Source organism: Cyclopterus lumpus, chromosome 15 (genome assembly GCF_009769545.1).
Source record: "Cyclopterus lumpus isolate fCycLum1 chromosome 15, fCycLum1.pri, whole genome shotgun sequence".
NCBI lineage: Eukaryota > Metazoa > Chordata > Actinopteri > Perciformes > Cyclopteridae > Cyclopterus > Cyclopterus lumpus.
In genome coordinates, this window is record NC_046980.1 from 8,445,268 (window position 1) to 8,471,516 (window position 26,249).

At 40.8% G+C, this 26,249-nt stretch overlaps 1 protein-coding gene across 1 annotated transcript in view; it reads right to left on the reverse strand.

The window, feature by feature from the left end:
• The window catches only part of rgs7a (regulator of G protein signaling 7a), a 49,190-nt gene that overhangs the window by 12,544 nt on the left and 10,397 nt on the right, over positions 1-26,249 (reverse strand). The window contains exons 2-3 of the mRNA XM_034551973.1: positions 8,293-8,389; positions 4,910-4,960 (exon numbers count right to left, since the gene is read on the reverse strand). Coding sequence (XP_034407864.1) covers positions 4,910-4,960; positions 8,293-8,389 — 148 coding nt within the window. The remainder of the gene's footprint in view (positions 1-4,909; positions 4,961-8,292; positions 8,390-26,249) is intronic.

The window sequence follows — 26,249 nt, forward strand, 5'->3', positions numbered from 1 at the left end:
TAGTTCCTGTTTCTTTTTCCACTGCATTTTCTTTTGGTTTGTTTCTAGTTACTTTGTAGGTTCAGATTTTTACGATGGAAATAAACATGTGAAATACACTGAAATATTTAAGATTTAACCAGTGGTTCCGAACAATTATAGCTTGTGACCTCTGACAAAACTATTAGTCAGATGTCTTTTCATCTCTTAACTTCATAGATGACTTTTCAAATGAAAAGCAAAGATTAAAATCCAAAATGGATTAGTACTGTGTTTTTTTTTCTTGCTTTCTACCCCGTTAATCATTGCACAACGCCTCTGATGTATATTGTATTCCTTAGGGCTCACATTAATGGAGTATTTTTAGATCATTGTATTGTTACTTTTACGTAAGCCAAGGATTTAAATACTTGTTCCAACACTGGTTTTAATCAGCTAAGGCAGGAGATAAAGGATTCATAAAGGTGCAACTGAATGATTAAGGAAAGAATACGACAACTATTTATAAATTCATGCATTTCTTTTTCAGGAAGTTATAATCCTTTATGTGTACAGAAGGATGGTGTGACTGAAAAAATACAAGAGTGACTCTCGAGTCTGATGAGGAGGAGGTTTAAAGAATATTGGAGGAGAAGTCCAGGACAATTATGCAGAACAGTATGAGTCCTCGCCATGCTGACGATCATTTTCCCTTTGTGTTCCACTGAGCGGATTAGGTGCTCTTTCACCCTCTTAATAACACACCAGGTACACACTCCCCGACAGCTTTTTTGTTGATGGTGTGGTGAATTTAACTATTTTATTCATCTGGTGTTGTTTCGTCATTTTAAGTCTTTTGCTTTTTGCAACTTGACAACTAAATTCCCCACACAAGGATCTAAATTATTATATGCTAAGATACTATTGTGTATGTATGTATGTATGTACGTATGTATGTATTACTTCTTTTCAAAACTGTGATGACATTTTAATAGTATTGGCGTTCCAGTGAGACTGAATTTAGAGCCTCTTCAGCTTCTGTACTGTAATTTGAGCTGTGTCCAGTTACAAGAGGGATTAAAATCAAATCCTTTGCATTTGTTTGGAGCACTAAAAAAGTGGTCGTTGCTGAGCAATACGAAGCTACCAGGCGGCAACCTGCGGTTCTGACGAGTGAAGCCAATGTGGAAGTGCTTTAAACCTGCATTCTTTCTAGTGGCCAGCAGGCGGCGACGCCTCTGATTTTCTAAAAGACAGATTGTCAATATACTTGTTCTTCAAGTCCTCTTCAATACAGCGTGATGTTCATTTAGTAATTTAGGGTCCTGTTTGGAGTAAAATAGATGATAAAGCAGGGCCTGGACCTTGTGATTGACAGGTTGCTACCACGGCGGTGTCCGGTCTGTCAGTTCAAAGGGAGAAAAGCCCATTTGTGGGAGCATCTCAACAGGGTGGACACAGAATGATGCTGGTGAGTGCTTTTATCACTTTATGCTTTGTCTCTGAAGAGTCAGGAGCGCAAACCCTCCAAGCATCTTGCATTAAAGGATGAACGCGGCACAGCTGGCGTTTTCCACTCATAACAAGCCGTCAAGATGTTAGTACAGTTGCGATGTCACAACTATACAATAGAAGTCATTAGCCTGGCGTTGTGCTCCCTTTTCTCTTTTTGCCAGTTTGTCATTGCTCTTTGTATCTTTCTTTCCAGCCATTGTTCGTATAGTCTTTAGTTCTTCAGTGTTTAACCTTCTAGCTTTTTGGGGGATTTAGTTTTCTGCCTGCTTCTCAACTCTCACCCTTTTAATTTCATCAATAAATCATCGAGCTCTTCCTGCTGCCACCTCATCAGCTCTGGGTGATGTAAACAGGAAGTGTGACATTCAGTCAGTTAGCTGTCGGCTCCACTAAGCCATGTTTTATAGGCTTTATATTTACATTCTGGTGAATATTCCCCCTGGAGAGTCACGCTGAATTAACTGCTAGCAATTCCTGTTTTCTCTGAAACCACAGATGTGTAGTGGACAATTAACGGGATTACTATTTATTTTGAGTTATGAGACCAGATCTGAAGATCTTAATTTAAATTGGATTTATGGACGTTTATCAGTGATGCCTCAGGGATGCTCATATCACTAGAAAGACCAGTCACACTTTCATTTCAATGTGTTAAAAACCATGTACCTTTTTTAGAAGAGCAGGGCTTTTGTCAATTTAGAGCTCGATGTCTGCTGTGTCCCCTTGAGGTTGTCGATCATGTCAACCTGTGGCTTTTCATTCACGTTTAGCTTCTCGATGTTTCTGATCCTGTCACACATTCCTCCACATCTTAGTTTGTTTCCATCCCACCTCATTTCAGATCCTCCCGCAGCTTCAGCTCCCATTCCCCTCCCCTGGTTCTCCACGCCCATCTCACCTGCAGCACATCCCCTCATCACTCGCTCACTATTTAAGCCCTTTCACTTGCACTTGTTCCCTGCCAGATTGTCTTGTGTGTTACGGCTGAGCGAGCCAGTCTATCGTTCTGACCCTGCCTGTTCTGGACTACGTATTCTCTGCCTTATGATTGGTTTGCCTTATGGCCCTGTCTGACCTTGAGTAAACCAAACTGTCCTGGTCCATCTGTCCCTGTGTCATGCTTTTGTGTTCCATTGTGCCCCGGTACGAGTAACCTTTACAGATCCCTTTATGAGCTCTCTAATCTGCCCAATAAGGCACCTTAATGAAACAAGTCTAGACCACCCTTGGTAAGCACTTCATTCCAATAGTTCCCATGCCAGATAAACCAATTGGCTTTAGAAATTCAATGAAACATAATGATTTGTAATGGCCTGAATTGTAATGAAAGTATCATGGCAAGAGGCCACGTACATGTGTAATCAAATAGAATTGAGGACTACAAAGATTGCAAAATAACAAGATAATGAGTTCCTCTGGAGTGTGTCAATATATTATCCGGCGCATTTATTTAGAAGAAAAACTTTGATATATAACCTAATCTGCCTTTATATAATAAACATGCTGCTATTGTGCTGTGAGACAAATTAATTGCATTTCACGTTGCTGTGTCGCCCCGCCAGGAGTTTGTCTGTGCGCAACACGCTGTTCACCTGACGGCTTGTTTTGTGTCCGTTTGCAAATTAAAATGCACTGAAATATAAAGGAAAACCAAAAAGTGTTAAAGGACAGAGAACATCTGCTTGCTTTCCGGAATAGTATTTGGAAATGCATTTTCCCTATCGCAAAATGTAACAGAATAAATGTAAATTTGCTCGAGGGAATGACAGAAATGATATGACAGGCTTTCTTGTTTTTCATAGTTTACTACTTTTGTTTTTGTTTTGGCATATCAAAGGTGCAGCACTTCAGATACATTATGAATCAGTGCTGTCTGAGGCATGGGGAAAAGCATAATCTCTCTGGGAAAAAATGTAAATCGTTTTTTTTTACTCGAGCAAGTTCCTCGACGTTAATGAAAAGACAGAAATAAAACTAAGGCAAGGAAACAATCTGTACGCTCTGGAAGGTTCAACTGCTACCAAACAATGCAGAGATGTTGTATTATGATCCAGCTGCTTCCTTGTGCCCTTAAAAAGCACACACACACACACACACACACACACACACGCACACACACGCACACACACACACACACACACACGCACGCACACACACAAATAGGAGCATGCCTTGTTGTGACCTTTCTGATACAAACGGACAATTGACAAATGCAGGAAAAGACCCTTGCATACAAATGAAACAACACAGAGAGTTGATGAGTCAGCTGAGTCTCACAGCTGGGAGCTGGCAGAACTATGAATAATGAGGCACACATACCGGAGCAGACAAACACGCCGATATCCACCACACCTACATGTACACGCATATTTAAAACACTTATAAAAGTGTTTTCTACATTGTTAGCGATATTTCTTTATCACCATATTTAGCAAAGCCAGCTGTTTTAATGGTTGACAATCTGCTCACTTTTGAGTCATTCTTTGTGCAATAAGAGGCTCAAGCAATGATCTGACAACTTCCTGTCAAACTCTAATGTATCACACTGGAATCAAATAAGATGAATAAGAAAGACAAATGCAGAACTGTGAACTTATGTATGTTTATATATACACACACACACACACACACACACACACACACACACAAACACACACGCACACACACACAACATTGGTTCAAAAGGTTCCACAAAGGCATGTAGTTGCCCTGAGAACCACCATGAAGCTTTGGAGTATACAGCATACACACCTGTAACAATGCCATTTACACAATTTAGTCTTCAGATCTACATTAATAGATAATTATATATTATGATTAATAAGAAAATACCACTCCATTCTAGACCAGGGTTCAGTCGGACCCACTCCTCTATGGAGGATGTTTGGGGGATATAAATGGGTTAGTTAGCTGTGGGCATTGCTCTGTTTTTAAGCCTATTTTTATTTACATTTTGGCAAACTGGCACCATTAAAAGTATGCCAAATTAGCTGTTAGAGGTTCCTTTTTTAAATGTATCCATCGATGTTGAGACAACGAAAATGGATTAATTTGACAAAGACCCGTTAATGCTCTGTTCTGGAGTAGTCTATAAAAAGCGTCTTTTTCCTCTGATTTATGCATGTTAATTCGAAATGGATTTAGGAGTTAATTATATCATCGAAAAGTCTAACACTAAATCTATAAATCTTTAAATCATGTCTCTGTGTTCTCACGTCTGAGTTATGACTACTAGAAAGAAAGATTTTAACCCAAATCGAGGGTTTGAAAGTAATTGCCTTCATGGGATTGTGTGTCACGTATCATAACTGCAACTCAGCATCCAAACTACAATCCCAAACTTATTTTTAAAACCCCGGTATGCGCCTGTCCCTTTCACCTCATGCAGTATCTTTGCCTACGCACACCCCCTGCAGCTCAGCCTCTTCCCTTTTACCTTGATCTTCAATGTCCAGATTCTTGATCATCCACTGTACAATTTCAGAACCTGAAATGAGAGAAAGCACAGAAATATGAATCACTGATATCTAATACATTATGTGTGTTGAAACACTTTTGCAGGGAAAACAATGAATCTCTTAACCCTATGCACCTTCCCTAATCATCACAGTGCATACCAATTCCTCTCGCCTTGCACCATGTGGGTGGGTAATAGGCCGTCCATTACCACATTTTTCTTTCTGACACCCTCTCCAAGCCAGCTCTCTTTGGATGTAGACCATTAATATAAATGACCAGCAAGTTACAATGGCACAATGAAGCAGCTATTGTGTACACTAACAACACAGTCTGTCTGACTTAGTCACAGCACGGACATTGCAGTTGCAATTGTTTCATTTAATAAGGCGATGTATCACAGCGGACATTTCCAACAGTCACAAACACAAATTAAGACGTTAGCTGAGTGAAATAAGGTCTGAAAGGAGGGGAGAAGAAGAAATGCCTGCATGGAAAATATATCTACTGTGAAGGCAAGATATCATATGTATTTGTTTTTTTAGTAAAAGTCCAGGGATTACTTGTTTGCCACTGACATTTTTTCACGTTTGAACATCAAACCTTTTATATGCTGGATGTCATTTTGCAATTCATCTTCTCCATTTGAGAATGCGACTGAATCTTTTTCACGTCTCAGAAAAAAACATAACAGCATCTTTTGCCCCCCTGGGCATTTTTTTCCCACTCAATCACAACATGTAACTTTTGCACTTTGGCAAAATATATATTTTCCAAGCTATTATTACAGTCCGTCATGCTGACGGGTGACAGTTTGTTGAGGAGACGAGAGCCACAGAAGGCAGGAAAAAAGGTGTGAAAATGGAGACATGAGGGAATTCATGCCGTGAGACAGTCAGCCCTGTGGCTGTCACTCCGTCCATCAAGCTATCTTTCTGTCAGGTTTTGGTCTTCATGGCAACCCCTTGCTTTTCCGCGCCCCAATAACCAGATGAGATTCTCAATGCATTAACATCATTAATACAACCCCATTTTCACACTATCAAAGTTGACCTACTTTATAAGAGAGAGCTTAAATGAGATGTGTACGAATAATCCTCTAACAAGGCTGCTCTCCGAATTTATTAATATCGTGCCCATAGATTGGGCTGTGCGTGTGGGTTTGTGGGTTTGTGGGTGTGTGCGGGTGCAACCATGCGTGTGCATCAGAATGTGCCAATAATATAAAGAGATAAATGATAACAAGCATGGCTAATATTGGATATTTGCTGCAGCAAAAAAGTAACCGCATACAGCCAAGGGCATCATGCACAGCTCAACATCAACGTATTAAGTAGAGATGATGTACAGCAGGAATGAAAGTAAAAATTATATTTAGAGGTTGTAAAAATCCTCATAGTAGAACAATATGAGTTGAAAAGAAAGACTATGCACAGAGAAAATGTGTGAAATGCTATAATATATTACATATGAGAGCTATGGGACTCAAAGGAGATACACTCGTATTGTACGGACACAAACATATACTGTACATATAGGGCTTAACAGTCCATCCATCCATCCATCCATTTTCAATACCGCTTATCCTCATTAGGGTCGCGGGGCTTAACAGTCCAATAATATATAATTCATATATACCCCATTAAATGGGAAATATTGTGAAATATAAGCTCACTCAGTTTGAGTACCTGTAAGTAGTTCAAATACATCTTTATAATTTGGGTCACCAGTAAAATAAAGAAGAAATTGACTATGAAGTGTGGGATCTGGGTAGACGCACCACGTCTGTTAGCAATACATTTATTTGAGAGCAAGACCTGTTACTCAAACAGGTGAATACATTGGCAAGTGGAAAATGTGTTTTTTCATCCAGAATTGAGGCCGAGCACTCGTCCCCTGGCAGTTTCTGGAGCTGCAAAAAGTGGTGCAGAGGAAAAACACAATGCAGAAACCTTGGTTACATCCGTGGCTGTCGTCTGGGAGCTCCAGTGAGCACGGGTTAAGTTACATTACATTTCATTTAGCTGACGCTCCAAAGCAACTTACAATCATACACACAGCTACGGGGAGCAATTCAAGGTTAAGTGTCTTGCTCAAGGACACATCGACTAGGACTATAGCACAGCTAGGGGATCGAACCGGCGCCTCTCTGATTGAAAGCTGGACCTGCTAACCACTGACCCACAGTCAGCAGAGTTCACAGACTTTGTCTTTGTTGCAGCCCTGCCAGGGGACGAGTGCTTTGCGGGAGGCAGCATGCAGTCTGAGCATCTCTCGCTCCACAGTGACGCCTTCTTGATAGACACTGCATGCATTTTTACAAAAAAATATATTAAAACTGATTGTGGTGCATTTTTATGATGATGAAGCGTAACTCTAGAATTTAGGTAGAGGTGAAAAACAAATAAGCCATCTGTTCCCACAGAAGCCAGTGTACTTGATTGTATAATATCTGACAAAAAGAAAGAGCAGCGATGGCTCTGAGCGGATATTGCTCGGCCAGATGTAAAATAATCAAATATAATTAATCAATATGGCCACTCACTCTTTGAAACATAGATAGATATACCCTGTGGAGAAGGCTCGGCATGAAAAAGGAAACCAACAACGGAAAAAGACCTGTGCATCAGCTGCCCTTTATGTGCACAAAGCATTCGTCATTGTTTCACTGACATCACTGAGGCTAAAGTTAGATATTTAAATGTTTCTGAGTCTATATGTTGCTGCTCACTGCCAACCATCCAACGTCATCGCAGCCTCCCGTGTCAAAAAGGGCCTAAGTGGCTCTTAGATAGCAGAAAGGGGGACCGGTGAGGGTTCTGGTATTGAGACGTTATTATGCAAAAAGGAGGTTTTTGCACAATGTTCAGGGAACGCGCACTTATAGGAAAATCGTACATTATTGGATTATTTATGAATCCTTTATATTTAACAAGATGTTGATGCCGTTGCATTGTAAAGCTCTGACTTTTATAAGCCGATATAAGCTTTAAATTTGATTGCGTAATACTGTGAGTTTATATTTCTGTATATGGTGCATGACAGCGATGATGGCCTCACTCCTCTTAGCGTTTGAACGTAGTGTTTAACTTGAATAGTTTCTTATGGGTTATCACTCCAACATGGATTCGTATGTGTTAAGTTGCACAGCTCCAAAATCTAATATGATCCTCTTGACATTCTGGCACTGCTGGTGTGAAATGTAAAACGGACAACTCTCTAAATACTTTCAGTGTTTTGTTTGGCCAGAAATGAGTACTAGTCGGGTACTTAGTGGGTGGGAGCAAAGTGGAGGAGAGGATGAGGAAGAGGAGAGGAGACAGTCAAAGAGCGTACAGAACAGCAGAGCGATAAAAGCCTTACCTGAAAAAACACTGGGGATCTTGGTTAGAAAACTTTTCACTGTTCGGATGGGGATGCCATTTTTCTCATCCTGCATGCGTGCTATTACTTCCTCCATCTGGACAACAACAGAGAGAGTGGGGGAGAAGAGGAGGAAGGAGTGAGAGAGGTTTCATCAACTTGCATTAGTGAGTGAAGGTTGTGTGTGTGTGTGTGTGTGTGTGTGTGTGTGTGTGTGTGTGTGTGTGTGTGTGCGTGTGTGTGTGTGCTTGTGTGCGTGTGTGTGTGTGTGTGTGTGTGTGTGTGTGTGTGTGTGTGTGTGAGTAAGACAGAAAGCAATAAACGGACACAAACAGCTTCTGGTGCGGTTCAACTATGTTTCCAGAGAGGAGGAAGTCGGTGACTAAGAATCACTGCCGTCAGATTTCTGGCTCTCCTTTGACGAATCTCTCTAATTTGTGTTATTTGTCATCAAAAGACCCTCCAGTAAGCTGCTCTCATTGAATTCTGCTACATCTATTGAATTTCGAAAGTCGAGCAATGAAGTTCCTCGTTATGCTCCATCACAGGACATTTACACACATCCAAACTTTACATCGCAGAGAAGAGAAAAGCACAAAGCCACACAAAATATTTAGTGTGCAGAGTGTACTGAGTTATGCAGTTGAACCAAAAGCTGCACCGAGGAACCAAATAGACACAAATGAAAATGCAGCAACATTTGCACACGCCACTGAGACAGCAATGCACTGGGTGTTTTCTCAAGGGCCTGGCATGGCAACACAAGGCAGCCTCGTTTCCAAGAAAACACAGAGGGGAGCAACGCAGAGAGCAGAGCCTGGTCCTGATGCGTCAGTCGGATCGGGGGCCAGGAGATCTCCCCACACTACCCCCCTTGGTGTGGAAATATACACATGGAAAATATGTACAGAGTTCAACGGCCTGGAAACACACTAGTATGTGTTACGCAAACAGGTACACATTGACAAACATGCTAAATGTGTTGCTTAATATCCCTCCAACTCTGCTCTGAGAAATATTAATTGAGGATGGTCAGTTTCTGCCAAGGTGTGACAAATACCACAACCAGCTGATTATGGATTTATTACTGAACGATTATTCAAAAAAAAAAGGCGGTCGAGGGCATGAATTGTGATTCAAATTTTTTTTTTTAATTGTTTTTTATTAATCAAGCAAATGTTTCTTTCAATAACACATTTTACATTTTAAACCTCAAAGTGAAGAGACACAACGAAAAGGTGAAAATATGTCCACTAAAAAGAGTATTAGCAATGATCTAAAAAGAGCACAGTTTACTTTTCCACGCCTTAAAGAATAGTCTTCAACGATACAACCCGTGTCTATTAAAAGAGAATCATAAAGTTATGCCCAAATTACAGTTGGCATGCTTGATAATGGTGGACAAGTTGCCAAGATTCATTTTGAACATGGCGATGAAAATAAAGCATCCTAAGCTTGATTTATGCTTGCTGTAGTTTCATTGCAACACATTTGATACTTGACTCTTTCACTTTCTTTACACGACTAAAGTAGGCCATGAATAAGAGAGTTGAGTTTACAGTTTATTACAATTACTCGGCATTGAGGAGGAAAGTGTACTACGTTTTGTTGGTACAATCAAATATTACAATGAGTCAATGTTTATTCAACATGAGTATTAGTTGTGGTAGTTTCTGCAGTGTACCTACTGGATTATAAGTAGTACTCTATAGTATTTATCTAGTGTATAGAGATGTGTGTTGTGATATTCTGTGCTGTGTATTGACGTTTGAAATGGTCTTTTTGGTTTGAAACAACTGCTTTTTTTATCTGATTACTTCTAACATCTAATCAATTGTACTTATTGTGCGGTGTCTCTATGTTGTGACTGTGCACTGAAGTGTGATGTGTTCCTCACAGGTCCAACTTCATGGATCATCCCCCTTCATTGAGTTTCCCCTCCATCTTCCTATGACGTGCACACAACTTATCCGTGGAGCTCATCTGGGAAAGGTAACACAATTGGTTCTACTTGGTACAAACAAAGCTTTTGTGTGTGTGACAATGATTTTCTGTGGGCCATATTGTGGAGAACACTTCAGATGAAAAGGCTGTGTTTGATATGTAAATCTGTGTCTACTTGGGTTTGGCAGTTCATGAGCTAGTACTGAAGCATTGTGTTGTAGTGAAAGCTTGTAGTGAGTCAAATACCCTGGAGCTAAAAATCATCCCATTTTGGGACTGGAGCTTAATTGACAATGATGGAGCACAAGCAAATAGTGCTATTAAAGAGCTGCTGGAAGACGATTGCCCAGCAAGAAGAAATTAAAAGAGAAATTAAAAAGTACACATTTTCAGATTATTTCAACCTGTTCCTTCAATCTTTTTCTCCCACGTCCTGCATGAGGCAGGTCAGTAGATCTGTCTCTACAAAGTATTTCCCCGGAGGTTCAGCACTGTGATTCAGGTGGGCGCTTATGGTGCTAAATTAGAGTTCTGAAAACAAGTTAAATGTATTTCGCAATTACAAGACCTTAGTGGAAAAAAATCGATCGTAACTGCTCCTGGCTATATCCTCCTCCGAATTCTGCTTCCATTTTGTTGTTATTTGGTGGATTTTTCTTATTCTCACACAGTGTTCCCCAGTGATAACAATGTCACACCAAAGTTATAACAATGTCTTCACCGGCGGGATTCATAATGGACCCCTATGCACTCGCGCCATAAAGATATTTTTTTATTAAGGGGCACTGCTGAAATCATAGATGTTCACTACTTTGTTAAAAGTTGTTCTGGGAAATGAATTAATGTGAGACAGGTTGAAGGAAAAAGGTTGAATATTTCAAAGAGGCTTTTAATATTTGATCACAACACAATGGAAGCTGTTGGAGTCAGAATATGTTGACATCTCACAGTTTAAGTGTCAGAGGGTGAGGTTTATCAACAACCGCGAGTTAAAGTTCGAGGGCAGGGTGTGGTTTAAAAAATACATATGTGATTTAAATTCTAGTAAGAAGCTCAACCGGGCCAAAATCAAACTATCACTACTATATATCATTATATAATTCAGGTGTGCAAAGCTGTAGCACCTAAAACTGGCGCACAGAAAAACAGAAATTAATCATATTCAAGTGGCCTCCTTTTCATGTGTCGCATGCATCAATCCTTTTGTTGTTTTCCAACATATCTCTCAATAAATTATCATTGTGTTCAGCTCATCCCCCGTTGAATAAGTGTGCCTTATAAATGCCAACCTTTTCTCTGTATCTATGCCTCTCTGTCTTTCTCTCAGAGTGAGCTAGGAGACAGAGCACACAAGGACAACAGCGCCAGTGATCAATACTTCACACACCCTCTCCCATCTCTGCAAACCCTCACCGCCTACACATGGTAGAATGCCACCAGCGTGAATATTCAGGATCTAAAGCTCTTGAAGTCGGGATGCTCTCTGGCTTCATGTTGTGAGGAAGGGAGGAAAGTCATTTCCCTCTGGAGAGAGTGAGATAGAGTCTTCGTCCCCCCACCCATCCACCCACCCAGAGATGTCTGACTGCATCTCTGCAGCCTCTTAACAGATAAGAGGGAGTGTTTTGGCTGCACGGTGTGAATCATTGAATAATGATGGCGCAGGACTCAGAACGTATGGAGTGACAAACAAAAGCTCCAGATATAAGCACAGACTGAGCTTCGGCACACGGCTCCGACCACTTCAAAGACTATCACTGGGGGGCACTCGGGGTGCAATCAGAATGTTCTGAAGCACCATTTGGAGCAACAACAAAAAAACCATTTCAAAGCCGGCTTCGTAAATCAATGCTGGCATGTTAGATGTGTTTTTAGCTGCTGTTAAGTGCAACAGAAGTCCCCTTTTTGATGGGCTGTTTCTAAGAAAAGCAAGCCGATAGAAGGATCAGCTATTATAAAGCTTCTATCTTGAGCACATCTGAAAGGTGGGAGGTTTTTTTTGGGAGGAAATTTCAGCAATTTTATTGTGTGTTCACATATACGTAGCTCGTTTGAAAGTGACCTTTATCAGTTACCTGGGCGAAAAAGAAAGGAGGTAAGAAAGGAGGTTGCTTTCCCACCTTTTGGTCATGATGGTGTTAGGCTGGAATGTGGTTACGTCCATTTGGATCAGGGTTGTAAATCCTGGACCAAGTAAATAGGATTTGTAAGAAGGGCAAACAATGGACCTGGTTTGGCCTAGAGCTTTGTGAGAACTTGGCTCTGAGGCCTTTTAGGTACTTAGGGTTCAATGGCCGCGGTGCTATAAGGGTTGAGTGGCAATTGGCACTGTTGTGTGTGCTGACTACACCAGGGGATCACACGGCTTGAAGCAGCGCGTTCTCATTGGCTGTCTGTAGTTACCTACAGCAGGTTGGGGTGCTACACTTCCGCGATGTCACGGAGTTGCTCTACGCTGTAACAGCCGAATGAGCGCAGTGCGGAGCGGCGGCCATGAGCGAGACAGTAGTGCACACTCACGTGCACGAACGTGAACTAGAAGTAAAACTAAGCAGGGACAAGTTCAGGTAACAACACGTACAGAGGGAGAGACTTCCTTGTCTGCTCACTTTATCTCTACATAGAGATAGTTGTTTGCAGCTATATTAATGCTCCGAATATCAATAGCACCTTTTAACTTAAGTGTACGTACTTAACCAATGTAAGTTATCTACGTAAGCTGTGAAGCAAAGTTTTTTTTAACCCAAAGCCCGATTTTTGTTGGCTAAACCACAAGTTCTGCAGGGGCTCGTGCAGGTGGATTGATCACTCGTACCGCTGTGCAGTCGTAGGACAACTCAGAAGTAACGTTTTGTAAGACGTGCTACGAACTGTTGTAGGAGGATATGTTGCTGGAAGATGCATGCTGTACACTGTCACCGTAAGATTTTAAGCTACGACATGCCAGCCGGAGAGCATCCCTTGGTTGAGTGTGTTGCGCAACCCACAGGTTGCATTAAATCATGCTCTCCCTTAACGAATGATGCTATCCGTCTCTAGTGTTGACCTAGATTGAAGTGACGGGAAAGAATCATCAGTCCTTGATGAGCTCAATCTTATTTTTTTCAAACTGCTTTAATTAGATCATCATTACCTACATACACTTTCAATCCCCGAAGACATATGAGTGTTTATTAGAGACTGAGGGTCCCATTAAATTTTTTTTAACAAATAGCAACATAGAAGCATGCACTAGTGTAGTCCACGTACCGTTAAGGTGAGCTAATCCTCAATTACAATTTCTTAAATTAAGCTACATTTGGTCTTCCTTAGACTGCAGCATTCAATTGGAAACTCATCTAAAGTCCATTCCAGTTTCTCTGCCTGTGCAAATGTAAGAACCTCGCTGATGAGCTGCTGAGGAAATTAAAAGCTCTCCTTTCCTTTTTTTCTTCTCCTTCTTCCCCTCGCTTGTCCCTCATCCCCCCATCTCTCTCTTTCTTGGTCTCATTGCCTGCACTCCGATGGGTGAATATTACTGCATCAGGTGTTCTGGGTAAGGTGGTGTTACCTTGACAGTGTTATCTGAGGACAAGTATGTCGACACGAGGAGAACAGATATTATCCCCAACTCTGCATCACATAAATATGCACTCGCATACCACAGAGAAACACATGAATCCACACACACTCACAGATACTCCCATCAGGACATGAGACGCTGAACACACACCGATTACCAGTAACATTGCAAGCAGAACATATATAGTCTGACAGAATTCAGAGATGCACACAGACACACACACACACACACACAAGGACACATATTATGAAAGCGTATGCACACAGAAGGTGGGGATTATTATATTTTTAAAAGTATCAAAATAGGTGAGCAACCCAGCTCAAGTCTGGCTGCCTAAGGCGGACCTGTGGCTATATAGCATGACAGCTCGACTAGATAAAACAGTCTTTGCAGTTGCTTGATCTCATTTCCGTTTGAACCACAGCGCTTGGCACCATGAACGAGGAAGGACCTGCGGTGGAGGCTGAGAGATGATATTTCACATTTTCTTTCGCCCTCAAACACCAGCAGCGGTTTACCGAAACGCATTCCAGTTTCGAGATCAATTACTTTTAATTGGACCGTTACTATTTTAACACGAGCACTTAAAGGTTTACATTACAGCTGCACGGAAAGCACAGTGATGTGTTTTGACAAACGAGACGCGCATGTCTTCGAGCCTGACGGGCGGCCGCGTTTGCATATGGAGCAAATCCCAAAGCACAGCATTCATTCTTCATGGTCTCAAAGACTTCCAGTGCCGTTTAGATATTGTTCAATGTATTTTCTTTCTGCTATGATGCTGTTCCTCTCCGGTGGTGACCTAGATAGAGTTGAGGAGGAGAAATTTCAACACTTGATGAACTCAAACACCTTATGTATTCACGTCTTACGTATTCTCTAAAATCTCTGAAGACAGAGCTCTTTCTCTCTCTCTCTCTCTCTTTCACTTTCTTTCTTCTTTTCTTTACTTATGGAGAGACATTAAACGAACACTCCCCAACGCACAGACGATCTGCTGACCAAAGGTATTACGTAATGGCCTTTGTGAGACAAGAGCACTTTGCACGGCCATTATAGGGCTTTTATATTGACCACAAAGCTTTTTTTAATCAATCATATACAGTACAGCATTAACAAAACATCCCCAGTGATGTAAAGCAGCCGTTGGACAACTAAATAAAGCGTCTATTTTAAATATTAAAGTGAAATAAATGCACATCACTGCAGAGTGTCAGACAAATCAATCGGTAATATTGCTTCAGTATAACATTTTAACAATTCCCCATAGTGTTACAGGAACACGACTGGGCTCACAGACATCATGCTGTGTATATGATATTCAGGCCAAAAATATTGATTAATAAAATAACAGAATTATGACAATGCACACGTTTGCTTTGAATTATGTTGATGCTTGATATGCATGATATTAAGTCTCTATTTCAGTGACACACAAAACAATTGTAATGTAATTATTGGGATTCCTTAATATAAGCTTTGTAAGAGATGCAACATTTTACACAATTGACAGCGAATTATGCTATTTTTATTTATCTCTCCTTCCAATTGTCAATCTTTAATTAATATTGATGTATTCACTGCTGGCAATGTGCTTGAAATCCAACACTCAACTACAACCAACCAATCAAATATTAGCACAATTATACAAGCAAATACGTTCTGTACAAAAAGAATAATATTGCTGAAATGGATAGATTACAAACCTCCAACAACAGCTGGGTGGTACAAGATTATTTTAGATATAACACCTATTGGATAGTTGACAACAGGTCTAAATGTGTGATTAAGGTATTCTTTTAAATGTAATCCCTGTCTTTATATTAACAAGTTAAATTAAGATATTTACCATAAGCAATATCAAAACACAGCATGCACTGTTACAGCACCTGTACAACAAACAACTGCAATGTTGTGTCAGATATAACAACATTAACATATTATCTCAACTAACATGAACAAAACATTGTTACACTGTCAGCTAAATTCAAACAAAGTTGGCCAGACACTTCATGCTGCACCTGTGCAACAGTGCACCACTTGGGCATTCAACATAAAGATTACCCTGCAGAAAGGTGGGGGCAGTTATTGAGCTCATGCTGACAAGGTTGTTGAATAGATGCCATGAATCCTAAGTCTCCGAGTTACCACAGCAACACCGTCTGCGACCACTATCGCAAGGACATCTGTGGCAGCTCTCCATCGCTCATTCATAAGAGAAAGAAAGAAGGTGGTTGTGGGGGTAGCATGATGGGGACAGTATGGAGATAAAGAGATATATTGTCTATAGGGGGAGGCATCATTGTGTCCTGTACCCATTGCATATGATTTACCTTAATAACGGAGTATGCTTTGTTCATATATGTTGTGTAACTAAGCCATGTGGTACATTACAGTAATATTTGTGTTGGTATATGGTTCCACAATATTATTCTAGGCTTTTGGCAGCAGAGGGGAGTTTTCTTTTTACTAGCCCAGTATTTGTTAATTAATTATCACTTGCAACAATATTAATATTGTTGTCAATGTGTGATATTTAAGTTGCCCACTGGTGTCTTTGCTTTGAGATAATTCTAGATACTAATTGTTGTGTGGGTAAAGAAAGAGAAGTTGGGTCTGTTTTGTTGTCTCGCCGTGTTTGTGTTGATTATTATGAGGCAAACTGCTGCCCACCGACTAACAGTTCTTGTTCATTATTGATTAATCTCCCAAATATTTTCTTGAGCAGTTGGCCTACAAAATGTAAAATTACAATGTCCCACAGGTCGAGGAAACATCTCCAGATTCGATTTACACTGACACAAAACAGAGAAAGCACCAAATTATCACAATTGAGAAACTGGAAGCAGTAAATATTCCCTTTTTTTTTACATTAATAGATCATCAAAATAGCGTGCGATTAATTTCCTGTCAATGGACTAATTGGTTAATCAATTGAAAGTCTAATTGTTTCAGTGCTACTTATCACCCACAGGCCAGAGGGACTAGAGGATGTTAAACATAAAGCATTCTGGGTTATTTAGTGGAGAATACTCTTAAGATTTTGAGCAAGGAGGCAACAGACGGTCATGCTCTGCTTGCTTTGCTTACCTCTCAATTAACCTAAACTATTTGGATTCCATCCTATTTTAAATGACTTTCTCTCTCCCTGTCTTGAGTTTCTTCCTTTATAGTTATAGCTGCATATTTTTGCATTTCCATTGTCCCCGTGGCACTCTATCTGCCTAACGCTTCACTTCTCATAGGTATGCTGAGGATGTTGAACGAGAACGGACAACAGTGTGTTTCAGAGAAGGTCAAGAACCTAGACCATGAGGAACAGATGCCAAGGTGACAGCACCGACTGGACAGAAGGCCATTACTCTCTCCAAACTGAACGTGTATTTCTATTCGCTGCGATTCAGAGTCTGCCAACCAGTGATTAGCCATTTAACAACATCTGCAGTTTGGTGCCTAATAAACTTTGCATTCGGTTGCACTCATCAATACTCTTCTGTCTCTGTGTACACAATCAAGCTCCATTGAGCCATCCCTCAAATGGAGCATCTGTTTCTTCGGATGTCACGTTGCTGTTTCACACTTCAGGATGTTTTCTCATCCTGCACATGTGTTCCCTCTACCATCCTTATTCTTCATTGTATGTCATTTGTAATAACGGTGCATCCCCGAAGGTACAATGTAAAGAAACCTGAGGATGCTTCTCTGACATTTGCACCTCTTAGATTATACTTATTCCTCATTGACGCCATTCCTCTCTCACCTCGCACCTAATATCATTAATGTGTTTTGTAATGCACCATACTGCTTTGTCCATTATTCCCATAAAAGAAGACTGTGATAAGAAACACCTGATGCCGTTGTGAAACACTGTTGATCTTAAGCAAGCGCAGATGGACAGTGCAGGACAAATGGCCTTTGGTCTATTTGGATGATCACAAATGGATGTTGTCAACCATGATGCCTCCTCATCTTTGAAATGCCCCTCTAGGTGTGACTGAGAGCCTTTTAATGGCTTGATCCGATTTGGTCTGATTTGCTAATGGATGAAAGTGAGACTGATGTTTGCAGGCAAACAAAAAGATCTCTGATTTGCCGTATGGTGTTATTGACTCAAGGTTACCAGAGTGGCATGTTGTGTTGTTTAATGCGCGCTTAAATATAGCAGCATATCTTTTTGGTCGAGGCTGAAAGCATAATAATGTGAATAATGCATTAGATTTTAACTAAATCAAATATACGTGAATCAAACTGAATTCTGGATTGTGTCACGCTGTTGAAGGTGCTCTGTGTTTACACACCAAAACGCATGTCTGACAAACAGATTGAACGCATTTTCCTGCTCGTGAAACATTAATACAGTCAATTTTACATCCAGCATAGATTACATCTATGTTTACTCTGAGTATTCTTCTTCCCAGACTTTGTGGCACATCGCAGAAGATTTTCACGCCCTATACCTCCACCTGTACATCGGTGGAGAAGTGTGAAACCGTTGGTTGGACTGGATATTCACTGGGAACAACAATACCAGATGCTCACCAAATTCACTCAGCAAATATCCAGGTGGGCAGAGGGTAGACAGAAGGCAGGGTTTGAACTTCTCTTTCAAGCTCTCCTTTGATTTATCACACAATTGCTTCTATCACGTTTTGTAAGTACAACCGAGCGCAACACCATAAATACCTTCAAAGAATGAATATCTAAAAGTGTGCACGGTGATCCCGATTCTTATGAGTCTTATGAGTCATTGCATCTGGTCCCTGTACGTGACAGCCGGCTCTTCACCCGACCTTCGAGAGTGGTTTTACCAAAAAAGCTATTATCACTTTGTCTTCAGACGGGGTTGGACAACACGTCTTATGAGCTCATTTTGAGCAAAACTCACACCTTTAGTCTCAGATCTTAACTCTCCTCCTGTTATTCTGCCGTAGCATTGCAGACTGCTTTTTTAAGATGAATAAAATATAGATATAACGGAAGTCGCAACCTAGTAAAGTCTCGCGAGACAACATCTCTTATGCTGGTTTTGTTTGCTGAAATATTTCAGCCAAGATTTATATTATCAAGAACAAACAGCCCACATGTATGAAAGGTCACTCCTTACCTCATTAACAAATATAAAAAAATCTATAAAAATAAATAACGTGGCGCTGAAGCCATAATAAAGTGAGCTAAATGCTGGAGCTGCATGACGTACGTCTTGTCTGTAATTTATTCAGAGACAGATTTTAGAGGATAGTCTGTATATTTATGGGCTGAAAATCAGACGCAAAGAACAATCCCAGCCCCGTGAGTGGGGCCTTTGTCTAACCAGGACTAGAAAAGGTTCATGTGGATGTCTGAGTGAAGGAGGGAGACATGCGTCATCTGTGGCACGTCCTTTTTGATGTCTGTCTCAAGCAAATTCAACCACATTTAGCAAAGTGAATATCAGCTATTTCTTTGGCAGGCTAATAAATAGCATAATTTGCTCTATTCTTTTCACATTGATCTTTCCAGTAAACGTCAATACTGTCCTTTAGACATTTTTCTGTATAATAGTCCATCTCTCTTTACACTCCCCAAATCATAAAAAGCCTTGCATGATATACGACGTGGTTGGCAGTGCATAATCTTCTCCATCATTCCCTTGCTGGAAGTCTAATGATCAAAACTCACTGGTAAAGCACCCCTGTGCAAAACAGAAGCAGCAGCAGCAGTTGCAGTATTGGCATCTGGTTTGATGGACAGATGATATTACCACTATTTCTTTTAGAAAAGCTTTCCAGATGGTTGCCAACAGATACTTGCATACACGATTCCCTTCTTCAAAGGACTTTCAGCAACTCCTACAGCTTTTCAGAACACAGGGCCTCCTCAAGTCCTCAGAGAATCATCGTCCCTGGCGTACGGCTGCAGAAGGATGTTCAGTTTTTCCCCTGACTCCTCAACACATCCCTTCCCAAGGGAAAACAAACGGCAAAGAGACAAGCATTGAATCATGGATGAGAGGTAGTCAGCCAGCTATGCCTGCTCCCTGGTAAAAGAAAAACACTGGCATTTATCCTTGTTTGACATTACTGCGGCTAATGCAGTTCTTCTTCCAAATTTGTACAGCTGGTAGGTTGCCATCTCATGCTTTAAGCAACAACAGCACATTTTAGAGATTCACACAATTCCTAAAGGATATAGACTTGTGTTCCCATGCAAATTAAAGCTCTATGTGATTACTTTTTTATTAAAGAATATTAAAATGTTACCATCATAGTAGTAAAGTCAGGAACTGGATGTACTGTTACCTCTTGGCTTGACATCAGACCCTTCAGAACGTCTTATGCTGAGTGGTATACGGAAATTATAAACAGAAAGGGCTGTCTTCTGTTTCTTTTCTGTTTCTTTTTTCATAATTGAAAGAAGTAGAAAAGAATTTTGGCGCGGTTTTGTTTGCATTTGGCAACCTACTGTGATCTGCAAGCATCGGGGCTTGTTTATTGTAAAGAAGAAAAGATTTGTCTGCAGTTCCAATTTCTGACTTTTCGTCCGGAATGGTGCTATCGTGTCAAGAACTTTAACACTGATATTTATACTGATAGCTCTATAATGATTCTATCTGACAAATTAAGTCAAATCGGCGAAGTGTGAAGCAGCAAAATAGGTCCCTCAGAAATAAATATCAGACTTACTAGACTCACTAACCAAATGTTTGCTAACATGTTCACCACATGTTCTATACAGGTTAGAAGCTTCACTCAAAGTTGCAACAAACAAACAAAGAAAGAACAACCACTGCTTTAAATGTAATCCCTTAATCCTAAAACATTCTCTTTTATATATTTGTTGAATCTCCTGTATCTTGATTTTATGCAAGGTTAATCTTGTCCTGTAATATATTTTGAAATCAATGTCCTCGCAGTAACAGAAAGTGGACTGACAACTAAAGTAGTAGCGGCACAAGCAGGAGACGAGTAATATTTGTAGTGGCAGTGGTGTTTGTGTTGGTGGGCAGCGGTAACAATGGGGACAGTAAGCGGTGAAACTCTGATTATGTGTGGGAAAAGAGCTACTATAAATCTGCTTGTACCGGTACTTTAATTTGACAGGTAACAAATATCATAGTGTGCTTTTTCTGACGCGGGTGACCCGAGGCCCTTGTATCCCATGCTCAAACTCGTTTGTCCTGTATTACCTCGGGTTTCATTGTTGTCTTTATTGTCTGTATTAATCTCATCACTTGCAGTTTCTTGTTGATGTTGGTGTAGCACTCCTGAGGCTGGACCTTCTTCACTTTTCTGTCTCCAGCTGACTGTTTTCTAGACACAAGATTTCTGCCTACTTCTAAATCCACTATGATCTGGTGTTCCTGGCTGGTGCTGGGATAATGTTCCTAGGGCAAGGCCTCTCTCTCGCGCTCTCACTCTCATCTCCTTGGTGGGCGGGCAGTGGGCGCGATGACTAAGCCAAGGTTGGCCATGTGCTAGAACATAATCCACTGAAAGCCAATATCCCTCCTGCCCACCTACCGTGATTTCATCACTCAAACAGCAATGCAAATGCAAATTATTAGATAAAGTAAGAAGAAAGTGACAATACTTTCAGATAAATTGGCGAAAAAAATACAACTTAATATCTAAATACGGTTGGGGAAAAAAGGAGTGTATCATCAGACACTTAAAAAGAAAACATGCTACCATCTATTTATCAGCCATGCACGAACAATTACAATGAAAAACAGTCATAAAAGACAGGCATTCGTGCAATCAGCAGACACTAAGGGGATTTGTAATCATCTTGCTTTTATTTTTGGTGGTTCAACAGTGCCGTCTGGACATGGGAATAATGGAGTGTTAAATGAAATCACCCCTATAGTTAATCCTTCATCAAGGCAAGCCTGTTAGCAGTTTCCAAACTGTCTGGCATTGTATTTCAGGAGTCTTATCATTAGGAACCAGAGAGCATGTTTTCTCGGACCAGACAGAGAGACAAGGAGGGGAGGAAAACAAAGGGAGATCCAGGGAGGGATGCTGGGGTGTGGAAATGGATGAACTGGGAATACAAAATAATGGGAGTATGCAGTCTATTTTTAGGTTCAGAAAACATGGGAGGGAGGGGGGCCTCACTCCTCTCTCCATCCCCTCATTTCCCACATTCCTCCTTGGCACGTGCAACAGACACTCAGGACGGCCCTGTGTGCCCTGAATACCAATAAGAGAGAAGCAGCTGGATACTGGCAGGCTGACATTCTTCTGCCTTCTCCTGTCTGCAGAACCGAGACAAGACGGGGACTGGGTATCTGACAGGACATGCACACTTCAGAGGACACGGCAGTCAGGATAGACGATAAACCGATAAGGGCAGACTGTTTGACGCAAGTGACACTTGAACTACGGAGAAATGAAGATAATGGACGAAAAGGCTTTGTTGGACCACTCAAAACAACGGCCACTTGTGGAGTGACTCAGACAGTCGTCAGGTAGAATAGCGCGGTGATTCTTCTAATACATAGATAGACTTTAGGCAAAATCAAAACTGTATCATTGCTGCGGCTGGTCGATACAATTTAGGTGATAGGTATGTTGCAAATGAGGCCACTGGAAAATTCATGCCTCGATTCATGCGGTCATTCAGGACATGATAACTATTTGCTAAACGTGTCGACATCTGGTGATTCAAATCATGTGCATGGATCTTTACCCCGACATGTCCTCTCTCACCTGCTCCAATATCAGCTCTTCCATTTTCACACATTGCTGAAAGGAAGGGAAGCCATCCATCCATCCATCCATTTTCAATACCGCTTATCCTCATTAGGGTCGCGGGGGCGCTGGAGCCTATCCCAGCTGACATAGGGCGAAGGCAGGGGACACCCTGGACAGGCCGCCAGTCCATCGAGGGCACATGTAGGGACATACAACCATTCACTCTCACATTCACACCTAGGGAAGCCAATATCAATAAATCAAATCAGTCCGTTGCAAGGAATAGAGTCCCGTCCTTCCATATCCTAATGCATTGTTAAACATGACCTTGTCTTATTTGGTTTCTGCTCAAGCTTAGATCACACGTTTTATCTTTTGTCAAGCAAAGGCAGCAAGAAAGAAGAGCCCACGCTACCAATATACATGTCCACGAGATCGGTGGTGGGGCTTTATTGGCAGATGGGAAACACTGTTAACAATGTCCAGCCTCTGATTTACAGGCCGAGCAGAGATGAGATAGAGGACCTGAAACACAGTATGTTCTAATTAAAATTGTAAGTGTAGTGTCAAAAAGAGTAAACATGCTATTTGAGAAAAGGGTACATTAGTGTTAGCAGCAAAATGTCTAGAAAGATGAGCTTAAAATCCTATGTATTTTGAATGTATGTAGTTATAGGTGAAAGGTGTTGGTAAAAGATCCATAAGCTTAGACGCTTTACTGCAGACAGTGGGAGGAGAAATATTCATGTGTTTCACTTAAGTAAAAGTAGCAATACCTTTATGTAAATATGCTCGGTTACAATTGCATTAAGTAAGTACCAGCATCACAATATATGTCATTTTCCGAAACGAAAATGTATTCATTACGGAGAATGGCCCACTTCAAAATCATATGTATCGTACCACTGAATTATAAATAGTGATGCATTCAAGTGTACATCACTGCAATAATGTTGATGTAAGTAGAGGATATGGAATATATATTGTTATTGTGTCTTCAGCTCACCACACACAGGAAACAACAACATAAAAAGCAGACAAGAGGTTAATAAATCAAACACATAGAAAGAGTCATATGACGCATTAAAACAATTCATATCAGTGTCTGTGTCTTAAATCCTCTCAGTCATTTCACTGAGTGAAGAATATTGATGGTACTTAGAGGGACTCTAAAGCTCCTCCTGGAGCTCAAGAGCTCAAACTGGCTGCAGAGAAGATGGGAGCTATCTGCCGGTACACTCCTCGCTCTCTTCCATAAATTGAGTCATGGCCATTTTGGGGTGCAACCCATTTTACTTGTAATTGACTTATTTCTAGAAATGTTTCTCTTTAATGGGGTGAAAATACATCTCCCTGCTGATGGTCCACAGCAGTACATCACCTGGTAGTCCCTCCTGTCTGTTTCTCCAAACCGTGGGTTTTGCTGACCGTCATGTACTGTCGATAATACACTGTCTATGGATATGTACCCAATACAACCCCACTTCAAAACACACAAACTATCCCTTTAATCCATAATAATGTATCATAATTTAGTAGTTAAGTTACATTTTTTATTAATAATCTACATTTACAAAGTAACTAGTGACTAAAATAATTAAATACCTTTAGTATAATATTTGTGAGATGTAGAAAAGTAGCAGAAAAGTAGAAAAGTAGCAGAAAATAAAAATACTCAAGTTAAAGCATATCGACATTGAACTTAAAACAGTTCTTCCTAGTTATTTTCCATCACTGCCTGCAGGTTGTCATGGACTGAGCAGCACATTTTAAAAGTGTGTAAGTGTCTAAAGTAAAGAAACACACACATACACACATTCATGTTCTGTCACTCTGTGAGCTAAGGGTGTGCTGGACACATTGGTGTTTGAGATAATAACATTTGACAGACTGCTGGTGTGGTTGTCATGGGGATTCCAACAGAGCAGCCATCACGGTATAAACAAAACGAAGGGCAGGAGAAAGCACAACCACTGCAGACAGGAATCTCTCAATTAACATACCAAAAATATTTTAAAGAATATTGTTTATTATTATGTATTTCCATTGGCTTACTGCCAATTGGTTACATCCGAATAGCTGTGAATTATCCTCTGGTTTAAATTGCTGCCTGGATAAAAAAGACAGACTTTTACTTCATTTGAAGAGGCCAAACGTCTTCAATGCAAATCCTAATTTATCTCCTCGTATTTTACAACTGACATAACTCTGTCAATTACACCTCCAAATATTTAAACATCTTCTATCTATCTTCCTTACCTCCCTGTATTCGGTGTGGACCAGCAGGGGTCATGGTAAATATTATTTCTGGTTGCAAAAATAAGATTGAATGTGTAGAAGTCTATGAGAAAAGGACCTGACTTCTCTCTTGATTTATTATCTCTATCAAACAACATGAGTTTATGTTCTCAGTCACTAGTTTCAAGTCTTTAATACATCATGATGTTCATTTAGTAAATAATGGTCCCATTTAAAGTAAAATAGACAATAAAGCAGGGTATGCTTTATGGGGTGGCTACCTTGTGATTAACAGGTCGCTACCACGGTGGTGTCCGGGTGTTTTCATCTTACAGCTTTAACTCTTTCAAAGTGTTTTCAGCTGACGAAAGTGAATTGTATTGTTCGGTTGTACTTAGCTCCGCCCTTTTGTGTCGCTTCTGGTTGCAGAAAGCCAAGATGGCGACAAACAAAAAAAACTCAAGGTTTCAAAACACACATACTGATTAGTGATGTCACAGTGACCTCGTCCACTTCTTATATAAAATCTATGATTTAAATATGACATAAAACCTCAACCATATAAGACAATAGCCAAGTTATTTAAGAAACTCACACCCCGGCTGCGTACATTTTGTTTGCTGCTGCCTTATTTTGCTGCATTTTAGTACAGAAAAGACATAAGATGAGAAAAAAAAACAGCAGCCCATTGAGTCAAGATGGCGCCCGGGGTTTATAGACTACTCTTTACTGTGGACGGCTGTGCTTGCTAAGCTGAACTAATGGTTGTGAAGCTGCAAGGCTCAGTAGGCTGCAGGTGGAAGCTGCTCGACACACTGCAACCTGCAAGCTAAGCTAAGCGTGTTTGTGTCTGCCACAGTGATGAGTTGCGAAGTGCACGGTTTCAGTGAAAGGTCTGTCTCAGTCTGTTTATAAAATGAAGATTATGTCTTAAAACATGTGAAAATGTACCCTTTGGAGCAATTGTTGTTTGCCGTTTATTATTTTTCTGGTATTGGATTTGCGGGATGGCACTCAGTCATGGCATGCTAATCACTGAGGCGTGATTGCTTTTTGGAGAATGGCTCCTCATTGTCGAGAGCGGTGCCGAGCTGCAGGAGGACAATCAGGACAGCGCTCTCAGTTACAGTTACAGTCAATTTGGATGGAAAATGCCACAGCCAATAGTTGTTTGTTTAGAGAGAGTTCCCAATAAAGCTGTGAGTCACGAGTGAATCACTTCACACAGGAGGAGAGATGACTATGCTCCGGCAGGGTGTGAATACATTTCTCTCCTTTTCTTTTTGAAAGGATAAAAGCTAACTGGAGTGGCATGGGCTCTGACTAGGGCTCTGATAACTTCAGAGAGGCGAGGGATGTGAGGGGGGGGGGAGGGGCAGACAGAGGTGGATGGATGCCTCGCTGGAGTGTGTAGGGGAGGTGGATGGGTTGGGGCATGTGCATCAGGGTGAGTGTGAGAGAGACAAAGAGACAAAGTTAGTGTGATATTGCGAGTATATGAGAAACATCAAAGGCCTGAAACTGAACAAAAAAGGGCA